Here is a 24008-nt window from a genome sequence, read left to right on the forward strand (position 1 = left end):
AAGATAAATTTGATATGTATGGAGATAAAAACACACCTAGATTTCACCAAACTGTTGTCATGGACATAAACTTCAGTATCATTTTTAGTACTATGTCTCTGTTGTATAATTAGAGGCAGAAAAGAATATGATTTTTCAAAAGGTTGGCTTAAAAAAAAATGAGAGGTAGAGGCCGGGCGCAGTGGCTCATGCTTGTAATCCCAGCACTCTGGGGGGCCGAGGCTGGCGGATCACGAAGTCAAGAGATCGAGACCATTCTGGCCAACATGGTGAAACCCCGTCTCTACTAAAAGTGTGAAAATTAGCCAGGCGTGTTGGCGTGCGCCTGTAGTCCCAGCTACTTGGGAGGCTGAGGCAGAAGAATTGCTTGAACCCGGGAGGTGGAGGTTGCAGTGAGCTGAGATTGTGCCATTACACTCCAGCCTGGCGATAGAGCGAGACTCTGTCTCAAAATAAAATAAAATAAAATAAAATTTTAAAAAAATTTTAAAAAGAGGTAGATAACATCATAACGATAGCAAACAGTAGTCACTTTAATTTGCTTTCCCAAGTAAGCACATTCTTTACAAATTAAAATTATGATAGAAAGCCAGACAAAATGCATAATACATACATAGTTAAATTTCATATACCTTCACAGGTAGAATTTGGGATTTATGTAAATAAATGTTACTCAAGTATATCTATGTTTTCAAAGCATATTGTCACATTTTTGTCTGCAGAATAAACAATAAAAAAGGATTTTGCAGGATTCTCTGAGCCTATGGGTCAAAAATAGCCCATCATAAATCCTTAGAAAATTTACAGTAGGCAAATAATTCTCTACTGAATGGCAGTTCTCAAACTGATTTGGTGGGTCTGGCGTGGGTTCTGAGAGTGTCCCTTTTTAACAAGTTCCAGTGATGCTGATGTTGCCGGTCTGAGAAGCATCATGAGAACCACTTTCTGGCTGGGTGCGGTGGCTTACGCCTATAATTCCAGCACTTTGGGAGGCTGAGGGAGGTGGATCATGAGGTCAGGAGTTTGAGACCAGCCTGGACAACATGGTGAAACCCCATCTCTACTAAAAATACAAAAATTACACGGGCGTGGTGGCGGGCACCTGTAGTCCCAGCTACTCGGGAGGCTGAGGCAAGAGAATCGCTTAAACCTGGGAAGCAGAGGTTGCAGTGAGCCGAGATCGCGCCTGGGTGCACTCTAGCCTGGGTGACAAGGTGAGACTCTGTCTCAAAAAAAAAAACGAGAAAAAAAAAAAAGAAAGAAAACCACTTTCCCTGATGCTTTACCATCCAGGAAACTACACTTACTAAGTGCCTATGATTTTTATTTTATTTTAATTTTTTTTGAGACAGAGTCTCACTGTGTTGCCTAAGCTGGAGTGCAGTGGGGCAATCTCGGCTCACTGCAAGCGCCGCCTCCCGGGTTCAAGCCATTCTCCTGCCTCAGCCTCCAGAGTAGCTAGAACTACAGGCGCCCGCCACCACACCTGGCTAATTTTTTTTGTATTTTTTTAGTAGAGCCAGGGTTTCACCATGTTAGCCACGATGGTCTCGATCTCCTGACCTTGTGATCCTCCCGCCTCAGCCTCCCAAAGTGCTGGGATTACAGGTGTGAGCCACCGCGCCTGGCACAAGTGCCTATGATTATTAAGGTGTTATATATGTATTACCTTATTTAATCATAGAATCTTATGTCAGTATGATTGCTCCTTTTATAAATGGGAATCTGAGACTTGGAGAGGAGAAAATAGGATGAGCAGCAAAACTACAATTTGGATCTCTTTCTAATTCTAACACTCATGTTTTCCTGAACAATGTACTGTTTCTAGTTGATAAAAGGAGGGAAATGTATGCATCCTTGCTATGCTCATTTGAAAACAGACAACGTGTCTAAAGATGTATAGAGTGATTGGTTCAGGTCACAGGGCGTTAACTAAAGGACAGTGATTCTTAAGAACCAGGCAAAGACTCAGGGTCATGAAGAGGATTCACTTATCTCTGAACTGAAATAATCACGGGTGATGTGAATTTAGTGTATAACTAACAAAATAGGAAGAATGTGTTTAATATAGTATGGTATATTCCTTAATTACAATTATTTTATTATTCCTTACAGAAAACATACAAATAAAAGTCCTTAAAAGAATAACCTCATTTAAATGTAAAGCATCATACTATTCTAGATGTCTGCCAGTGTATACTACATTACTATCAACCACTACTTACTCTGAAATTGAGGTAACACAGCCTGAGGCAACAAAATGCTGACAATTACTGAAACGTTTATCTCCTTTCACAAAGCAAATCAAAAGCAATGACATTACACAACAAAATAAGCAATTTAAGTTTTAAGAAAAGTGGTACATGATACAGAAATAGACTGCCAAAAATGAAATTGCCAGTAATATAAATTTCTCTCACTTTGTTATATTGTATATAAAAAAGGACACTAAGCGGCAAAATTATCCAACTGTAGATGTCAAATATTTAATGAGGTCTAAACTTCAGAGTGACAAAAACACCCACCCAACTCTACATCTCTATCAAAACAAATATATTATGTAAGAAAGAATTCCCTTTAAATATATATGTATATATAGTCATGTTATACTGTTAATTAAACCCATAATTCTATTTATTTAAATAAGAATTAAATAAACTGCCCAAATGCTTATTTTCATTTCACAAAACATAAAGTATTTTAAATCACAACTTCAGGGTGGTATACTGAATACATTGGTTCCTTAGACAGCATCAACAAGCATATTTTTAAGAATATATTTTCATCTATAGGCCAGGTAAAGTTTTATTAAATGATGAACATTTTTTAACAGTGCAGAAATACAAGTTTTAAAAACAAATACATTCAGAAGATTTGCTGTTCAAATAATATTTTTTCAAAACCAGGTGGAGGCGTATGATAAAACTCACTGAACTGGCAATCCAAAATTGCACTGTCATCAACTAAAGGATACAAAAAGAAAGAAAATAAATTAGAAGCAAATACTTTAATTTCAATGAATACATAATTATAAAATAAAATAAACTGTCTCCATAATACTACGATATTAATAGGTAAGGAGAATAAATATATCTGCTGTCCCTGTTACAAAACATAATCCTATGGGTAAAAACAGCCACAACAAAAATCAAAATCTATCTGTCAAAAACACTGGAAGGATATATATAAAAATATTATTAGTAATTCTCTCAAGAGGATGTAAATATGGGTAATTTTTTTCTTATTTGCTTATCTGCATTTTCTCAATTTTATATAATTAAGACATATTACTTTTTAAAAAAATGTTTAACTTTGAAAAAGTATAGATTCACAGGAAGTTGCAAAAATGTTAAGAGTCCAGTGCACCCTTTGTACAGTTTGCCCCAGTGGTAACATCTTACATGACTACAGCTCAACATCCAAACCAGGAAACTGACATTGGTACACTACTGTGAACTAGACTGCAGGCCTTACTCAGCTTCTAAATGTTTTTACCGGTATTTACTCAAGAGAAATGAATGTGTATATCCAAAGACATATTTTCAAACGTTCACAATAGCTTTATTTGTAATAGTCCCACACTGGAAACAACCCTAATGTCCATCAACTGGTGAAGGATAAAGAAATTGTGATATATCCACACAATGCTACACTTCTCAGCAATAAAAACTGATGAATTATTGATATATGCTACAGCATAAATGAATCTTCAAATAATTGTGCTGAGTGAAAGAAGCCAGACCAAAAGAAAAGACCATATGAGTTTGTTAATATAATACTCTAGAAAATATGGGCTAATCTGTAGTGACAGAAAGCAGATCAGTGGTTGTTTGTTGGGGCTGGGGTAGGGAGAGGTGAGTAGGATATAAGAGGCAGAAGGAAACCTTTGGGGTGGTGAATATGTTCATTACCTTGACCCTGGTGATGACAAAACAAAACATGACCATAAAGCAAAGCAAGTAAATAATCAGCACTGCCACCTAATAGTGATTACTCCCCCTGGGTGAGGAATGCAGCTGTGGTGCGGGCTGCATCTGGGCCAAGAAAATGTTCTATTTCTTGATCTAAGTGGTAATGTTGAGTGTTCACTTGATAGCTATTTGTTAAATTGCACATATAAGTTTAATGCACATTACTATATACTTTATATTTCAGCATAAATGCAGAAAAAAATGTAAATACTGGATTTGACATTCATGAAGTCACCAGTGATTTTAACAAGGGTGGTTTCAATTAGTGGTGTAATGGCAGCTGAATTGGGTTGCAGAACAAACGAACAATAACAATAAAGGTGTCAAATGCTCTACCCTTGAGCTAGTCAAGTAATCTATACAACAAACCCCCCACCGTGACACCAGTTTACCTGTGTAACAAACCTTCACATGTACCCCCGAACCTAAATGTTAAAAAAAAAAAAAGAAAGAAAAACAATAAAGATGGCAGATATAGGTTATTCTAGAAGAAATGTGGCCATCCAGGGAAGGGGAAACACAGGACTAGTGAGGGATGCATGCCCAAAGAAGGGCATTTGGGATGGGGCTTAGAATGTTTATAAGCACTGAAGAGGGAGGCCCATGACATGAGATATCGATGAAATAACTGTGACAAAGTGACGTTCCAGAGTTGGGGAGTTTGGAACCCAGACTACAGATAGAGTGTTTGCAACATGCAGAGTACCACTTCTGAGATGAGATGGAAAGAAGGCAGAATTGGACCTGAAGAGAGGGAAGCTGGAGTTCACTTGTGATTGCCTGTTTTTTTTTTGTAAGGTAGAAGGCAAGGCATTTTCAGAGGATGAATAGAGAATGCAAGAAGCACAGAATGCATAGACATGCACAAAGAATTGCTGAAAATTATTGAGAGCTCAGATTAGGCTAGAAGTCATAACTTTGTTTTTTTTGTTTTGTTTTGTTGTTTTCTTTTTTGAGACAGAGTCTCGCTCTGTCACCCAGGCTGGAGTGCAGTGGCATGATCTCGGCTCACTGCAAGCTCCGCCTCCCCGGTTCACGCTATTCTCTTGCCTCAGCCTCCCGAGTAGCTGGGACCACAGGCACCCGCCACCACACCCAGCTAATTTTTTGTATTTTTAGTAGAGACGGGGTTTCACCCTGTTAGCCAGGATGGTCTCAATCTCCTGACCTCGTGATCCGCCTGCCTCGGCCTCCCAAAGTGCTGGGATTACAGGCGTGAGCTACTGCGCCCAGCCAGGAAGTCGTAACTTTGTAACCACACTTCTTCAGTGTTATGCAGTCTTTTTCTTTCTACAGGCTGAGTGTAAGAAGAGACAAAATGAATGATTGGATTGATCAAGGATTAGGGATGGAAGACAAAAGAGTAAAGGGATTTAAGTTTTATGTTTATCTTTGATAGGATCAGGCTATTAAAACACCTGGTTTAATTGGACTGATTTATGAGTTCAATTTATGAAATATAATTTAGTATCTATAACCTTAGTACATTACAAATAATGCTGAATAAAAGAAACAGTTTACAGCATTAAACTTATTTGCTACAGTTAACTTGTATGACTGTCACTCTACTGATATTTATTTTATTTCTCAGGCTAACCTATTTCAAATATCAAGCTAAATTTCCATTTACTCAAGTAAATAAAGGAATTGCTTTTAGGCTTACCCAATATGCAACACTAAATTGAGTTTTAAAACACACATTTACATGCAAGGACACAGAAGGTAAAATGACTGAAAAGTAATTTTAGGAGAAAAGAAGGCTAATGAAAACCTTAAACTAAAAGGTAATCACAAGCTTTGGCTATTATCATATTATTATTTATATTTGTTATTGTATAATTCTGACATCCCAGTTTGTCATCATTGATACTGCTATTTTTATTTTATTATTTTAATTTTATTTTGCTTTTGAGACAGGGTCTTACTCTGGTGCCAAGGCTGGAGTGCAGTGGCACGATGATCACTGCTCACAGGAGACTTGACCTCCCTGGCTCAAGAGATCCTCTCAGCTCAGCCTCTCAAGTAGCTGGGACTACAGGCACGTACAACCACACCTGGATAATTTTAAAATTTTTTGTCGAGACGTGTTCTCACTATGTTGCTCAAGGCTGGTCTTCAACTCCTGGACTCGAGCAACTCTTACCTCAGCCTCCCAAAGTGCTGGGATTACAGGCATGAGTCATTGCACCAGTGCTGCTTTTATAGTAAACTACAACAAATGTAATTAAATTAGTTCTTTTTTTTTTTTCTTTTTTTTGAGATGGAGTCTTGCTCTGTCACCCAGGCTGGAGCACAGTGGTGTGATCTCGGCTCACTGCAACCTCCATCTCCTGGGTTCAAGCGATTTTCCTGTCTCAGCCTCCCATGTAACTGGGATTACAGGAGTGCGCTACCACGTCTGGCTAATTTTTTGTATTTTTAGTAGAGATGGGGTTTCACCATGTTGGCCAGGCTGGTCTCAAACTCCTGACATCAAGTGATCCACCGGCTTCGGCCTCCCAAAGTGTTGGGATTATAGGTGTGAGCCACCGCACCAGTCCTAATTAGTTCTTATTATAACCCAAATTTAAGAACTTAAATGAGAAAATATTTTTAGACTTACTGAAACTACAGGCAGAAAAATCATATACCTGTTTATTTAAAGTTGATAATACAAAATAGGCTGGACACGGTGGCTCATGCCTATAATCTCAGCACTTTGGGAGGCCGAGGTGGGCAGATCACTTGAGCTCAGGAGTTCGAGATCAGCCTGGCCAACATGGTGAAACCCCATCTCTAGTAAAAATAGAAAAGTTGGCCAGGTGCTCACACCTATAATCCCAGCACTTTGGAAGGCTGAGGCGGGCAGAACAGAAGGTCAAGAGATCAAGACCATCCTGGCCAACATGGTGAAACCCCATCTCTACTAAAAATACAAAAATTAGCTGGGTGTGGTGGTGCGTGCTTGTAGTCCCATCTACTCGGGAGGCTGAGGCAGGAGAATCGCTTGAACCTGGGAGGCGGAGGTTTCAGTGAGCCAAGATCGTGCCACTGCACTCCAGTCTGGCGATGGAATGAGACTCTGTCTCAAAAAAAACAAAACAATACAAAAAAACCCCAAAAGTTAGCTGGGTGTGGTGATACACACCTGTAATCCCAGCTACTCTGGAGGCTGAGGCACGAGAATAGCTTGAACCCAGGAGGCGGAGGCAGCAGTGAGCCAAGATCACAACACTGCACTCCAGTCTGGGTGACAGAGTGAGACTCTGTCTCAAAAAAAAAAAAAAAAAAAAAAAAAAAAAGTTAATAGTATAAAAAATAAAGCAGAATGGATTGATAAAGACATTGTGGTTATGTTTGTCTAAAAAAAAAAAGAAAGAGACCTTTTTTTCGAGATACAAATAAAACATTTATGAATAAAATTATATATTATCTGGCATTTGCCTCGAAATAACCCAAGGAGGGTAAGTGAAGAACAATAGCAGCATTGGGGGTGGGGGGGTGTAGATGAAACCCGATTGGTTACAAGTTGATAATTGTTTGAAGCTGGCTGATGGGTATATGAGGGTTTATTATACTATTCTTTTTACTTCTGTACATGTTTGGAATTTTCCATAATAAAAATTAAGGTAGGCCGGATGCAGTGGTTCATGCCTGTAATCCCAATAGTGGTGCACACTTGTAGTCCCAGCTACTGGGGTGGCTGAGGTGGGAGGATTGCTTGAACCCAGGAGTTTGAGGCTGCAGTGAGCTGTGATCGGGCTACTGCACTCCAGCCTGGGGGACACAGCAAGACTCTGTCACAAAACAAAACAAAAAAACAAAAAATTAAAGTTAAAATTAAAATTCTAAGTCACTATTTCCCTCAGAAGAGCATTAACATTTAAGGAATTTTGTAAGGGTTATTAATGTACAGTCTACATAAAATTCTCATCTCTAATTCCAAAATATTATTTATAATTATGTTTCCTGGCCATGCAATCATTCCCAATGACTTGCAGAAAAAGTTTTCTAAATTCAGTAAAGCTTTTTGAAACTTTCTAAAACATAAAACTACATGTTGAAAAAGGGAGTACGGTTATTGCATATTTAAGTGTAATCATTGTATTTAGCAAGTTTAATACATGGGGAACAGAAACTATCCTTAATCCTGCAAAGTGGGATTGTAATATCCTAGCAACTACATTCCATATAAAAAGGTCCTTATGGCTGGGCACGGTGACTTATGCCTGTAATCCCAGCACTTTGGGAGGTTGAGGCGGGTGGATCATCTGAGGTCAGGAGTTTAAGACCAGCCTGGCCAACATGGTGAAACCCCATCTCTACTAAAAATACAAAAAGTAGCCAGGCGTGGTGGCAGGCACCTGTAATCCCAGTTACTCGGGAGGCTGAGGCAGGAGAATCGCTTGAACCCAGGAGGCGGAGGTTGCAGTGAGCTGAGATCGTGTCACTGCACTCCAGCCTGGGTGACAGAGTGACACTCCATTTCAAACAATAAATAAATAAATAAAATAAAAAGGTCCTTATTAACAATGTGTCCAGATTTCTAGATGATAGCTATAAAAGTAACATACACACTGATATGGTTTGGCTGTGTCCCCACCCAAATCTCATCTTGAATTATAGTTCCCATTATCCCCATGTGTTGTGGAGGGACCCAGTGGGAGGTAATTGAATCATGGGGGTGGTTACGCTCATGCTGTTCTTGTAAAAGTGAGTGAGTTTTCACAAGATCTGATGGTTTCATAAGGGGCTTTCCCCAACTTCGCTCAATCTTCTCCTTCCTATTCCCATGTGAAGAAGGATGTGTTTGCTTTCCCTTCCGCCATGATTGTAAGTTTCCTGAGGCCTCCCCAGCTCTGTGGAACTGTGAGTCAATTAAACCTCTTTCCTTTATAAATTACCCAGTCTTGGGTATATCTTTATAGCAGCATGAAAACAGACTGATACACACACCAAACAAGTTAATATGTATGTAATAATACATTAGAAATATTTTTGCTTACCATAAACAACTGGATACACTGTCCCTCGTATACCTGATGCTGGACAATGCATGTTTTTTCCATTCAAGTATACATTTAATTCGACATGGTCATAAGTAATACCCTAGGAAGGAAAAAACAGAAACGTTCCATAAAAGCTGAGCTGTCAGAAAGCATTGACTGGGAAGTATGGAAACACAAAAAGCTAAGCATAGGCTGACAACAATTTTCATTAAGGGTTGACAATTTGGTAGAATCCTACTTGAACTGAGCTAAAAAAATGAGTAGTGATTATGAGGGGGGATAAAGTCAGGTAACATCCCAAGAGTCCACATTAGAGGTAAAACAAAGCCAACAGTTTAAATCCTAGAATTATATTTGTATAATCTGGATTTTATATTTTGAATGCTAAGATAATATAAGTACTACATACCATGAATAGAGAAACCTTTTACACTCATACAGAAAACGCTGCTCTTTCTCTACAGAATTTGATCTAAAGAGGGAAAAACAATGAGGTTTTTTTCACTGTCAGGACTTACTACCTGTCACTGTTTTCAAATTATGAAGAAACGTCTCTATACATTTTATTTCCAGGAAGAAATAACACATTTCTACATCTCTTTACTCTGGTTTCAAATGTGTCAAGTGTATTATCAAGGAAAAGCTGGTGTTCACAACTGAATAAAATTGGTAATTAGTTTCAAGTTAAAAAACAAAAATAGTAGCTCAAATGATTTAAAAAACAATGTAATAAAATTACTCGGTACACTATTGATGGGAAAAAAATCACAATTAGTGTTATTAATAATTATTGTTAAAATAATTATTTTATAATTATATAAATAAAATATTTATTTATATAAATATAAATTATTTATATAAATAAAAGGCTAGAAAAGACTTAGCCCATGTTATATAACAATAGTGCTACTATTCTAGGCAGTTCATATTTACTCATTTAATCCTCACAACAAGACAGTATTACTATCCCCATTTTACAGATGAAGCTAAAGCACAGAAAGATTAAGTAATTTACCTAAGGTTGCACAGCTAGGAAGTGGAAAAGCTGTGATTTAAATCCATGCAGTATGGTTTCAGAATCCTTGCTCTTAATCACAATACCTCTCTCTAAATCACCATGCCTCTCTTTAAACACTTGCTCTTAATCACCATATCTCTCTTTAAAACTTTATACAATAGCTACTAACTGATAACAAAAAGAGATCTTTCCCTTGAAAGACAGCAGAGATCTTTCAATAGAGAAGTCATCATAGACCAAGAAGCAAACCACTTCAAGGATTTCAGGATTTCTGACTGTGGATACATTCTATCAAGTTAAAAGCTTTTTAGAGGTAAAAAAAAAAACATTTTATAGATCATCTTAGTCTTAAATTCTCTCTCTTTACAAGCAAGACAGCAAAAGCCCAGAGAAGCTAATGTGGTAAGTGGTATGAAAGATTCTCAATTCTTAGCAAAGCCAGGGTTAACTTAAACAATTATTAATAATTAAGGAATACTGAGAAAGATAAATAGTACATAGATTGCCTTTGTTTCGCTTTAGTTTATGTCTTTAGATAATAGTAATAAAGCTAGCTGATGGCTGGGATTCACTTTTCTAATGAAACAGTCTGTTTTCATTTTAAAAAACCAAAACCTAATTACATAAAAAAGAAAGTATGTTACTCTCATTATGGGACTACCAGAAATCTAGCAGTTCAGATCAGTGAGGTTGTAATCCAGGCACTTTCATTCCCCAGTGGCCGATTGCAAACAAACAAGTTTGTTTTTTGTTTTTTTTTTTGAGACAGAGTCTCGTTCTGTCACCCGGGCTGTAGTGCAATGGCATGATCTTGGCTCACTGCAACCTCCACTTCCCAGGTTCAGGAGATTCTCCTGCCTTAGCCTCCCCAGTAGCTGGGATTACAGGCGCCCGCCACCATGCCTGGCTAATTTTTGCATTTTTAGTAGAGATGGGGTTTCACCATGTTGGCCAGGCTGGTCTTGAACTCCTGACCTCAAATGATCTGCCCGCCTCGGTCTCCCAAAATGCGGAGATTACAGGCGTTGGCCACCGCGCCCAGCCTCAAACAAGCAAGTTTTAAACCCAAGCCTGCAGTAGCAAAATCCCAGTACCAAAGAAGTGAGGAAAGATGTGAGAAGTCCCACCCCCAGTATAGTTTAGTTCAAGTATTTTCTTTCTTTTTTTTTTTTTTTTGAGACTGGGTCTCACTCTGTCGCCCAGGCTGGAGTGCAGTGGCGCGACCTTGGCTCAGTGTGATACGCCCGCCTCAGCCTCCCGAAGTGCTGGGATTACAGGCATGTGCCACTGTGATGGGCCAGTTCAAGTATTTTCTAACCTAATCTATTCTATGATGAAGAAACTGGGTTTGATTCTGCCAAAATGATAGCAAAATATACTGTGTGTTCTATGTCTTTATTAATAATTGTGTGCAGGTTAGTGAACAGATTCTGAAATTAGACTGCTTCAGGTATGATCTTGGTTTTTGTTTTTGTTTTTGAGACAAGGTCTTTTTTTTTTTTTTTTGAGGCAGAGTTTCGTTCTTGTCGCCTAGGCTGGAGTGCAATGGCGCAATCTCGGCTCACTGCAACCTCCGCCTCCCAGGTTCAAGTGATTCTCCTGCCTCAGCCTCCCGAGTAGCTGGGATTACAGGCATGCACCACTACGCCTGGCTAATTTTTTGTATTTTTTTTAGTAGAGACGGGGTTTCTCCATGTTGGTCAGGCTGGTCTCGAACTCCCGGCCTCAGGTGATCTGCCCACCTCGGCCTCCCAAAGTGCTGGGATTACAGGCGTGAGCCACCGCGCCCGGCCAGAGACAAGGTCTTGCTCTGTGTGGCCCAGGTTGGGTGGAGTGCAGCGGCAGGATCACGGCTCACTGCCGCCTTTATCTCCCGGGCTGAAGCAGTTCTCCCACCTCAGCCTTCCAAGTAGCTGGAACTACAGGGGCATGCCACTATGCCCGGCTAATTTTCTTTTTAAATTTTATTTATTTATTTATTTATTTGTTTGTTTGTTTGTAGAGATGGGGTCTCACTATGTTTCCCAGGCTGGTCTCAAATTCCTGAGCTCAAGGGATCCTTCTGCCTTGGCCTCTCAAAGTGCTAGGATTACAGGCATGAGCCATAGTATCTGGCTGAGCTATATAGTCTTGTAATTAACTCACATAAGAAGTTACTTGACTTCTCTTAATCTGTAAAATGGGGATAATAATACTACTACCATACAGGCGTGGTGGCTCACACCTGTAATCTCAGCACTTTGGGAGGCTGAGGTGGGTAGATCACTTGAGGTCAGGAGTTCCAGACCAGCCTGGCCAACATGGCGAAACCCTGTCTCTACTAAAAACACAAAAAAATTAGCTGGGAATGGTGGCAGGCACCTGTAATTGTAGCTACTCAGGAGGCTGAGGCAGGAGAACCGCTTGAACCCGGGAGGTGAAGGTTGCAGTAAGCCGAGACTGCATCATTGCACTTCAGCCTGGGCAACAAGAGCAAAACTCCATTTCAAAAAAAATAAAATAAAATAATAATAATAATAATAATAATAATACCTATTTCAAAGGGCCATTATGAGCATTAAACAATTTAATCCTTGCCAGGCACTTAGAACAGTGCCCATAATAAATGCTTAGGTCTGGGCACGGTGGCTCATGCCTGTAATCCCATCACTTTGGGAGGCCAAGGTGGGTGGATCACGAGGTCAGGAGTTCGAGACCAGCCTGTCCAATATGGTGAAACCCCGTCTCTACTAAAAAATACAAAAATTAGCCAGGCGTGGTGGCACGCACTTGTAGTCCCAGCTACTAGAGAGGCTGAGACGGGAGAATCGCTTGAATCCAGGAGGTGGAGGTTGCAGTGAGCCGAGATGGCACCACTGCAATCCAGCCTGGGCAACAGAGTGAGACTCCATCTCAATAAATAAATGCTTAGAAGTGTTCGTTATTGTTATTATTACATAGAATGTTTATAAGACTTCTCTAAAAGTAAACTGATAAATGCATGTTAGAATGAAATTTGTACTTTTCAGAATTATATGTATAAGGAGAAAGTAGGCTGGGCACGGTGGCTCACGCCTGTAATCCCAGCACTTTGGGAGGCTGAGGTGGGCAGATCATGAGGTCAGGAGTTGGAGACCATCCTGGCTAACACAGTGAAAACCCGTCTCTAGTAAAAAATGAAAAAAATTAGCCAGTCGTGGTGGCGGGCGCCTGTAGTCCCAGCTACTCAGGAGGCTGAGGCAGGAGTATGGCGTGAACCCAGGAGGTGTAGCTTGCAGTGAGCCAAGATAGCGCCACTGCACTCCAGCCTGGGTGACAGAGCGAGTGGCCATCTGAAAACAAAAAAAAAAAGGAGAAAGTGAGCATAAACTGTTTCATGTATGTCTTTCTAGTTCTGTAGCAGGCCGTGCTGTACTGGGTGATTATCATGTGAATATAATCATATAATCATTTGGTTAGATGTTCACAGCTTATTTTTCTTGATTTCTCCTCAGAGAATGGTACATGACTTAAATTCTAAACACATGAGATGCTTTTCCTGTCTTATAATCCATTCTACTTATTCCATGCCACTGTTAACAATTTGGTAAAATTTGTTCTCCAGTGTTTGAACTAGTTAAAATGGCAGGGTAATGTTTTTCTTTTCTTGGCTCTGCATGTATTTCATAGTTTTAGTTCTCCTTTTATGAGAATGAGCTCATATGAAAACTCGAAGTCTAATTTAACAACACTGACAGACTAAAAGTGGCATTCTTCAGTCTGTCACACTGTGCTATCAGACATTACAATGAATGAAATGAGATAGGAAGGCAGGTAGAAGTTTCAGTTCATCAACAAAGAAAAACATTTGTTACTGATTATCCTTTCTTATGTTTGAATTTCATCTTTTAGGGTAAGCAGGTTGACAGCATCAACTTGACTTCAAGATTCTCTTTTAAGAAATTACCACTTGAATAAGGATGTTCCATATTATGGGCATCTGGCAATGATCTACAAATACAGAACCAACTATTCAAAAAGCATGGGAAAAAGCAGATTTTTTTAATGGCTTATGCCTTTCATCTCCTTTTTTAGTCAATTCTGGAAAAAAAACTTCCAACAATTAAAAACTTACAGTTGTTCATATTTTTTAAATTGCAAAAAAGAGAAGAAAGATCAGGCCGTAATTAAAAATCTTAATTTCCACACCTTTCTTCATTCTTTCTAAAATACTGTACCTTTTCATAATTAATTAACCTGGATTTCTCTTATCTTTTCATCTTATTAGAATCCTTCTCTCATTATTCATAGATTCCTTTCAACTTGATATCAGAATTGAGAACCCAAGGTTCAGTGTACAAGGGCACCTCGGCTGAAGGAGACTCTAGGACTCTGTTCTAAATCAATGGCCTGACCTCTGGATAGGGAGGGGTTTTGGATAATGCAGTGTGGGAGGAAGTATCTGGAAAAGACAGAAAGAAATCTTTGGATTACATTTTCAATGTGCTAGCTTTGTAAAGAGTTAAATATAGCCAGTTAGGAGTAAAAACAGAAAAGTCTTAATAACGTGTAACTTTTACTATCCTCTGCTTTCTAAAAAAAAACTTTTCTACGATCAAGCTTTAGCATTTTGAGTTCCGTTCTCTGAAGAGTTTAATTAGGTTAAGTTTAATGAAGATGAACATTTCTGATAAAATGCTGTAATTCTCTTAATAGAATTTCATAACAAATTAAGAAATACATGTGTGGCTAGGCGCGGTGGCTCATGCCTGTAATCCCAGCACTTTGGGAGGCCGAGGCAGGTGGATCACTTGAGGTCAGGAGTTCGAGATCAGCCTGGCCAACATGGCGAAACCCCGTCTCTACTAAAAATAAAAAAAAATCAGCCAGGCCTGGTGGTGTGTGCCTGTAATCCCAGCTACTCGGGAGGCTGAGGCCGGAGAATAGCTTGAACCTGGGAGGCAGAGGTTGCAGTGAGCCAAGATCATGCCACTGCACTACAGCCTAGGTGACAGAGCGAGACTCTAAGAAAAAAAAAAAACAAGAAGAAGAAATAAATGTGAACATTTTCCCTAAGAGATATCCAGCCTTAAAAATAACTAGTATTTTCTAATATAAGCTTCAGCAAACTTTTAGAATTGTGGGCCAAGTTTTCTCTAATGTGAGAGAAACAGGAATGTGTGATCAGCAGACAGCCTGTCATTAATTCTCCAGAGTAGAAATAAGGGTTCACACTGATTTTCCCAGCCAGTGGCAGCTCTAAAAAGGAGGGGGCAGTTGAGTAGCGTGCAACATCTACACGAAGTGCTCTCCTGGAAAATGCACCATCTCATTAGATCCAATCCCATTGCTTTGGAATTCAAACCACAAACTCCCAGACAAAGCTGTAGATACTAAAAGCAGTTCAAGTTTAGTCATTTACAGTGGAAAGCAACTCCATGAGGGAACTCACCACCACATCTCCTTCCTGCGGAAGACTGTTTGCTGGCAGCCTATTTTTCTCTTCATTGTTGTGGTAAAGGGCTCCATCATTTCTCATCACCAGACTGTGCACATCTCGGCCAAGAGGAATCTGATTCAAGTTAACCTTCTGAGTTGCAACACCAATACCCCAGATTCCTAAAAATATAACAGTTTAAATGCCCTCAAAATCTGAAGACTACAACCATCGAGTTATTTTAAAAGGGAGTATAAACTTTTTAAAGGAAGTGCTGTATTAACACTAAATTGTTTTCTATTACTCTTTTAAAAAAATCTTCTTTTAGAAGTAGTTTGCACCAGCCTGGGCAACATGCCCAAACCCCGTCTCTACAAAAAATACAAAAATTAGTTGGGCATGGGAGCATGTGCCTGTAACCCCAGCTACTCAGGAGGCTGAGGTGGGAGGATTGTTGGAGCCAGGGAAGTTGAGGTTGCAGTGATCCATGATCATTCCACTGCACTCCAGCCTGAGCGACAAAGCCAGACCCTGTCTCAATAAATAAAATAAAATAAAATAAAAGTAGCTTGCAAACTATACTATGTTCTTCACAGATGTAGTACAGCCTAGGAGATAAGAGAGTGGGCCCTGGAATAGTGCAAATGAGGATTAAATCTTGACTCTGCTACATCATCTTGCGCAAATTACCTAACCTCTCTTTGTTCCCTTATCTGTGAACTGAGGATTCTAACAGTACTCACCTCGCAAGGTAATGAAAAGATACAACAAGATAATCCAAGTAAAGCACTTGGAACAGTGTAAGTACTCCACAACATGAGAAAGTAAAGCACACAATAAGTATTCAGAAAATGCTAGCTGTCATCATCATCATTATTATTATCTCAAAAAGATTTTTAAAAAGCTACACATTGAATTTAAATGGCCTGGAGTTCAATTTCAAGCTCTCCCTTTGAAAAGTGGGAATGTACTGTCTTCAGTTTTTACATCTACAATGAGTGACAAACAATATATACCATAAGCAATATCATGGAGAGGAGAAATTAACAATAAGGTGTAAAATCATTTTCTTACCCAGTATTTTAAGCCACCACACCCAGCTAATTTTTCTTTTCTTTGTAGAGATGGGGTTGTGCTATGTTGCCCAGGCTGGTCTCAAACTCCTGGCCTTGAGCAACCCTCCTGCCTCAGTCTCCCAAAGCGCTGGAATTACAGGTGTAAGCCACCATGCCCCATTGAAAATCATTATTTAAAACTAATTTAGAGCTAGGCACGGTGGCTTGAGCCTGTAGTCTCAGCTACTGGGAAGGCTGCAGCAGGAGTACTGCTTGAGCCTAGAAGCTCAAGGCTGCACTGAGCTATAATCATGCCACTGCACTCCAGCCTGGGTGACAGAGCAAGACCCCATCTATAAATAAATAAATAAGTAAAACTAATTTAGAAAATAAGCCCTAGGGGGAAATTTCATATCATTCAAGGCTGGCCAAGTAATAGTAAGATTCATTTACTCCACTCTCATTTTCCTATTCTCTACCCACATTACTGATGCAGTATTTCACTAGAAGTTTATTTACAATAAAGCTTGTTTTGTTTTTGTTTTTGTATTTGTTTTTTTGAGACAGAGTCTTGTACTGTTGCCCAGGCTGGAGCGCAGTGGCATGATCTCGGCTCACTGTTACCCCCGGCTTCTGGGTTCAAGTGATTCTCCTGCCTCAGCCTCCCGAGTAGCTGGGATTACAGGCACCCACCACCACGCCTGACTAATTTTTTGTACTTTTAGTAGAAACGGGGTTTCACTATGTTGACCAGGCTGGTCTCAAATGCCTGACCTCGTGATCCACCCCCTCGGCCTCCCAAAGTGCTGGATTACAGGCGTGAGCCACCACGCCCAGCCACTTTTTTTTTTTTGAGACGGAGTCTCACTCTGTTGCCCAGGCTGCAGTGCAGTGGCATAATCTCAGCTCACTGCAGCCTCTGTCTTCCGGGTTCAGGCAATTCTCCTGCCTTAGCCTCCCGAGTAACTGGGACTACAGGTGCCCACCACAATGCCTGGATGATTTTTGTATCTTTAGTAGAGATGGGGTTTCACCATGTTGGCCAGGCTGGTCTTGAACTCCTGACCTCAGGTGATCTGCCCACCTCGGCCTCCCAAAGTGTTGGGATTACAGGTGTGAGCCACTATGCCCGATCACTTTACAGTAAAGCTTTTATTTTAAAAGTTTTCCCATATACAATACAGGCACAGTTAACTAACCTATTATAATCACATAGAATTGCTTTACAGTTCAAGAAACTCCATAAATTTTAAAAAGAGAAATATAGACTGCAGACTTCTATCTGAATTCTGAATTTGATGACTGCTTCAAAACACTGAATCAGGGTATCTTAATAACTGAGTTAAGAGAAAAACTCTGGCTCACGCCTGTAATCCCAACACTTTGGGAGGCTGACGAGGGCAGATCACAAGATCAGGAGTTTGAGATCAGCCTGACCAACATGGTGAAACCTCTGTCTCTACTGAAAATATAAAAATTAGCTGGGCATGGTGGTGCATGCCTGTAATCCCAGCTACTCAAGAGGCTGAGGCAAGAGAATTGTTTGAACCCGGGAGGCGGAGGTTGCAGTGAGTCAAGACCGCGCCACTGCACTCCAGCCTGGGTGACAGAGCAAGACTCTGTCTCAAAAAAGAAAAAAAAAAAGAAAAACTCAGAATCAACAGATTGACTTTAATCCTAAAATAAATAGCAAGAGTATATGCTGCTTATATGTTTGACCTTATATGCTTGACCAAACAAGAGGGTTCATCCGGATCCCATTAAAAATACTAGTGCCTTATATTTATGCAGCATGTCTTGTCTTAAAACACTTTCATACATAGAGTTCCTGTGAGGCAGAATGGGCAGCTCCTGTAATACCCATTTTATAGATGAGAAAACTGAACCTAATTTAACTAAATTAACTAATTTACCCAGGATCACACAACAAGAGGTGGAAGACCCAGATCTTCTAAGAGTTTGGCGCTTTTATATTACCTTCTGAATCTTTTTTATGTGTTACAAATTACTCTTAATATTTAGAACAATTAGGACTTTTAATAGTAAAGTACCATTATACCAACCTGTGGACTGGATTTTGAATTCAAAATAGCTTTTGTTTTGATGTAAAGGTGCGCTGGCTAAACAACCTCCTGTTCCACATATTCTTCTTCCATTCTTTACAATAACAACATCTGTTCCTAAACAAAAAATGCAGACACTATGTAAAGTTTTGTATTTTCTTTTCTTTTCTTTTCTTTTTTGAGATGGAGTCTTGCTCTGTCACCCAGGCTGGAGTGCAGTGGCACGGTCTTGGCTCACTGCAACCTCTGCCTCCTGGGTTCAAGCGATTCTCCTGCCTCAGCCTCCCGAGTAGCTGGGACTACAGGTGTGCACCACCACACCTGGCTAAATTTTTATATTTTTAGTAGAGATGGGGGTTTCACCATATTGGTCAGGCTAGTCTTGAATTCCTGACCTCGTGATCCGCCCACCTTGGCCTCCCAAAGTTCTGGGATTACAGGCATGAAGCACTGCGCCTGGCCAAGTTTTCTATTTTCAATCCAACAATCAGGATTAATTTGTTCAGTTCTAACTCAGTCCACAAAAAATAGGGACACTGTAAGTACTTTGAAATATAGCTGAATTATTTTAAATATTTAATTCACTATTTTTTCCTAAGAGAACATTTATAAGTAATATTCATTTGTATGTATAAGTTTTAATTAAGCACGCTGGGTACAGTGGTTCATACCTGTAATCCCAGCACTTTGGGAGGTCGAGGTGGGCAGACTGCTTGAGTGCAGGAAGTCGAGACCAGCCTGGGCAACCTTGCAAAACCCCATCTCTATAAAAAATACAAAAATTAGCTGGTGTGGTGGCACAAGCCTGTAGTCCCAGCTACTTGGGAGGCCGAGGTGGGAGGATCACTTGAGCCTGGGAGGCAGAGGTTGCAGTGAACTGAGATTGCACCACTGCACTCTAGCCTGGGCGAGAGAAGTAAGTTTTAATTAAGCAGTTTCAAGTAAACTGTAATAACTCTGAATCATATTGAACGTTTAAAACACTTTTAAGGTAGAAATAGACTAACTCTTTTAATTTTTAGCCAGGAAACCAATTTGATGATTTCATAAATTTCTTAATTTAAACCAAAACATAAACACAAGAGACTTTAGTAAATTGGTAGTTTTCAATTCTATTCAAATGAATTAAAACAATTTACTAAAAGCCACCTGAATGCCTACTAAATACAAGCTACTATACTTGTGCATTAGTCATGTAAGAACTGAAGAGTACAGGGAATATGAAAAAGAACACACATCTATGTTGAAATACCTGACAGTGACAAACTGCTAACTTTAGGATCTTAAAATGTTTATTAAGATAGCTACTTCAATCACATTGCAAATATGTAAACAAGGTTTTAACATTCTTACATGCACTTTATTCTCGTAGAAAATTTTTTAGATGAAACGACATCTATAGATGAGAGTGAGAAAGAGAGACACTGTCTCCTGATGTGATCCTAGTACCAATTTGATTTAGGAAAACGTCTATCAGAGAATATACATAATTCTAACGTGTAAGAATACACAGAATTACATAATTCTAATATGTAAGAAATAGCCCATACACCAATGCATATAACTCCCCATACTTGTGGCCACTACCACCACTTTGCTGGCAGTAACTGTACCAGCCAAGCAGATCTGAATATTAGAACTGTATGGGACTCTTCCAGAAGGGGTTAAATAAAATTAGGTCATAGTAACAAAAGGTTGAATTAACAGTTAAACAAAATTATTTGGTACAAATACATAAAAGAAATGCAAAATTTTCAGATTCTAACACAATTCTAAACTGGTTAAGAGATGCCCTCCCTTAAACAAGGCAAAACTGAGATCCTATTGTATGATTACTAAAAATTCATTAACATCCTTTTTTTTCTAATTAAAAAAGTTAACCCCCAAATTCTGGGAAAGTACCTTTATAAATAATTTGTATCTGGCTACTCCATATACCTCCAGTAATTTCAACTGGAGAGCATCCTCCTTGATGGCAAAGACCATGCAGTGCTTGGCATTGAGCAGCTGCTCATCAAATAACTGATAAAGGATGAATTAATATGCTGTGCTAAGCACTTTGTAGTGGACATGCAGTATCTGTTCTCCCTCTCCCGACAGACTTCCCTCTGGAGATCAAAACAGTTCCAAGAAAGCTGACTCAATCTCTGCTTCAGGTGTACAACATTTGATCTAGGTTAAGGCAATCAGTGCCCTCCACATTTCTTGGCCACAGTAACTGAGTCAAGAACTGCTACATGACCTAATCAACTACAATCAGAATCTCAGGACTTTTGCAGAGCACAATGGGATATAACACTCTTGGCCATGCGAGGTGGCTAACACCTGTAATCCCAGCTCTTTGGGAGGCTGAGGCAGGCAGATTACTTGAGGTCAGGAGTTCAAGACCAGCCTGGCCAACATGGTGAAACCCCCATCTCTGCTAAAAATACAAAAATTAGCCAGGCATGGTGGTGGGCACCTACAGTCCCAGCTACTCAGGAGGCTGAGACAGGAGAATTAATTGAACCCAGGAGGCGGAGGTTGCAGTGAGCTGAGATCAGGCCACTGCACTCCAGCCTGGGGGACAGAGCGAGATTCCCTCTCAAAAAAAAAAAAAAAAAAAAGAAAGAAAAAAAAAGAAAGAAAGAATATTCAGGGTGTTTATGAGTCATTAGGGAATCATTTTAAGCTTATCCCATTTCTTTTAAGTACACAGACGGTTTTAGAATCTGTACTTTTAATGATTGGTGCTGCTTAGACGGTCAAGGCAAATTTGAGTACAGCCAGAATGCCACATAAACATAGCCACAGAGGATGTTTTAAGAAACATAAATTTCCAAATGAGCGGTGTCCCTTTCAAAGTAGCTGCCTTGGAAGTCATTTGTTTCTAAAATGTCAATTCACAATTAAAAGCCAAAGATACGGCATCAATGATAATACTTACAAAAATTATGCCATAGAAAATTCCAAAAGAGGAATTCCAAAGTGGTTTTAAGTAATACAACATCACTAAAATAAGTGACAACCCTGAGAGAATCACTTGAAGTATACAGACAATTTTGTTAAAAAAAAAAAAAAGCAACCACATTTTTTAGGTTATTTAATATAATAATCTTTCACACCACCAAATCCATGTGTTTCTATTTTCAAGTCAAGATCAATTCATGCTTGAAACATGTTCTTCTAACTCAACAACCCTTTTCTTTCATTTTATTCAGGTTCTCAAATCAGGCTCCTCTGTGATTGAATAATTTAAGTTTATAGAAAGACAGGCTAAGAAAAAACTTCCTGGCCGGGCGCGGTGGCTCACGCCTGTAATCCCAGCACTTTGGGAGGCTGAGAGGCAGGCAGATCACGAGGTCAGTTCGAGACCACCCTGACCAACATGGTGAAACCCTGTCTCTACTAAAAATACAAAAATTAGCCGGGCTTGATGGTGGGCGCCTGTAATCCCAGCTACTCAAGAGGCTGAGGCAGAAGAATTGCTTGAACCCGGGAGGTGGAGGTTGCAGTGAGTGGAGATTGTGCCACAGCACTCCAGCCTGGGCAACAATAGTGAAACTCCGTCTCAAAAAAAAAAAAAAAAAAAAGAAAAGAAGAAGAAAAAACTTCCATGCAGTTAGAAAATTTGGAGATGACATTACTCTATTTCATCCAGTTAGTAGCTGACAGTTGCTGGACAGCTTTGGAGAAATAAAACACAGTGGAATGAGTATATCTGACCAGCTCTTCCTAGAGGAAACAGATGACAGAGAAAAGGAATGCTCCAAAGAGGAGACTGCAGTAATTCAAGAGTCTAACAGTAAAGATAGGAAGAAGTGCTGCAGTTGATCATGAGTTCCAGGAACTATGTATGGTTGTCCTTCACTATATTCTCAGCACTTATAACAATGCCTGCCACCTGATAATTGCTTAATAAATATCACTTCAGTAAATGAGTAACTGAAATGGAAATATTTTCTGAGGAAAACTATAGGATTTGAACTCCATCGTCTATAAATAATGATGGATAAAAAATAATTTAAAGATCACTTATGTATTAAGGTTCTGTACTACATTTGGGAGATCTGCGAATTAAAAGTAAATACACACATACAAGGTGATTATATAGTTATCACATTTAGTATGTGTTATACAAAAATATAGTGGGCAGAGTGTTTCCAGAATTATAAGGAAACTGGGCGAGAGAGTTTTATCATAAATATTAAGAAGTGCCTTTTTATTTCAATGCACTGTCCTTTAAACAATCAGAAATGTGTAAAAAATCAAAAGTGCAGAAGTACAGTTAGAATAAAATAATCCACAAAAAGACAGTACTCTAACTGAAATAATTATATTGGGAAATCTCTCCTTCTAGAACCACATTCCAGAAGCATGAAACTACCTGGGAAAAGTCTAAGAAATAATAAGGTGGTGAAAGAGGCTATGATGGGAGAGGAAGAATGTTAGATAAATTATATGGATTTGGAATTAAAAGGATAAAGCAAGATGCAAAGGAGCAAAGTGCTATTTTATTTTTCAACAGTTAGACCTGTTGGGAAGAGGCCAGTCAGATGAAATTACAGTACCTCTCACAATGACTAAGGAGTCGGGCAATGGGAGGTTATAGTTGAAATGGCAAGTTCTGACCTGAGGTGCGACTTCAGACTTCTGCAGTCTGCCTTGTTTCGACTTTAGGAGGTGAGAGGAAAATTACTTCCAATAATATAGGATTCAACCTATAAATGATGGGGCTCAAGAGACAGGACCGACAGTCAGGGCAGGAGGAGGAGCAAGACCAGACCTAGAAGCATTCTGAAAATGTGTAGGTTTTCACTGGGGCGCGCCAGAAGGGCACTCTCCGCCCCCTCGCCCGAGGACGTGTGACATCTCCGGAGGAAGCCTCCGAGATTCCTGTGAAAATGGGAGGTCCACACGCCCACTCGCGATGACAGACACAGAGAGGGCTGCGCAGCCTTGAACACAGAACCGGGCCCAGGTGGAGTCCGCCGGCTTCTGGAGAGATCTGCGAGACGAAATGGTGTCGGCGCAGCGTCGCCGGCGCGGCGGGGCAGCGTGGGGACCCTCTGACCCTGCAGGTCCCCCTGCCCGCCGCGCCCGGCCCCCGTGAGCCGTTGGGTCTGGGGAAGGGAGGGCCCTTACCCATGTGCTGCGTGTCCAGCTGCACGGCCGGCATCTCCTTCAGAGGGATGTGGCCAGTCCCGCCGTCTCTGCAGCACCGCAGGCAGCACAACACCGAGGTGGCCATCGCGCAGGGACCACCGACTCCGCCGCCGTCCCTAGACCGAGGCGACACTGCCCCCCGCAGCTCAGCTCCGTCTCCTGCCCCCGCCCGAGGTCCGGACTTGTCTATGTGGAGCTCGGAGGCCGGTACAGCGACACCCTAGGCCGGGAGGGCGCAATGCAGGCTGAGGTTAGGCTGGCCTGCGAGGAAGACGCGGAGAATCAAGGGGCCGGGGAGACACCGGACAGGGCGAGCGGCGGGGCTGGGCCGGGGAGACGGGTGGGGCTAGTGGCGCGCGGAGGCGTGGCAGGG

The 24008-nt window shown here is 40.4% G+C and overlaps 1 protein-coding gene across 5 annotated transcripts; it reads right to left on the reverse strand.

Annotated features, from left to right (window-relative positions):
• Positions 1-509: 509 nt before the first annotated feature.
• On the reverse strand, positions 510-24002 carry SPRYD7 (SPRY domain containing 7). Of its 5 annotated transcripts, none has more exons than XM_063595973.1 (6): positions 23615-23946; positions 19162-19254; positions 18491-18607; positions 15388-15554; positions 8957-9059; positions 510-2963 (listed from the first exon to the last, which is right to left on the reverse strand). In XM_063595973.1, exons 1-6 carry the CDS (start codon positions 23718-23720, stop codon positions 2866-2868), a joined length of 684 nt encoding a protein of 227 aa, XP_063452043.1. In that variant the 5' UTR covers positions 23721-23946; the 3' UTR covers positions 510-2865. The 5 variants fall into 5 exon arrangements, with proteins under 5 accessions (XP_063452043.1, XP_003809860.1, XP_003809861.1 ...); XM_063595974.1 differs by lacking the exon at positions 510-2963 and adding an exon at positions 2971-7747 and having other exon boundaries at positions 23615-23954; XM_003809812.5 differs by lacking the exon at positions 19162-19254 and having other exon boundaries at positions 23615-24002.
• Between the last annotated feature and the right edge of the window lie 6 nt (positions 24003-24008).

This window comes from Pan paniscus, chromosome 14 (assembly GCF_029289425.2).
Source record: "Pan paniscus chromosome 14, NHGRI_mPanPan1-v2.0_pri, whole genome shotgun sequence".
Classification (NCBI taxonomy): Eukaryota; Metazoa; Chordata; class Mammalia; order Primates; family Hominidae; genus Pan; species Pan paniscus.

Excerpts from the sequence above, each read along its gene's own strand:
- SPRYD7 (XM_063595973.1), bottom strand. The coding sequence starts at position 23,720 with ATGGCCACCTCGGTGTTGTGCTGCCTGCGGTGCTGCAGAGACGGCGGG. Across the intron at positions 18,608-19,161 it reads CCAAAGTGCTGGGATTACAG|GAACAGATGTTGTTATTGTA; the intron begins GTATGAACCACT and ends TTTTTTGTTTAG. Across the intron at positions 2,964-8,956 it reads AGTGTATCCAGTTGTTTATG|TTGATGACAGTGCAATTTTG; the intron begins GTAAGCAAAAAT and ends TGTATCCTTTAG.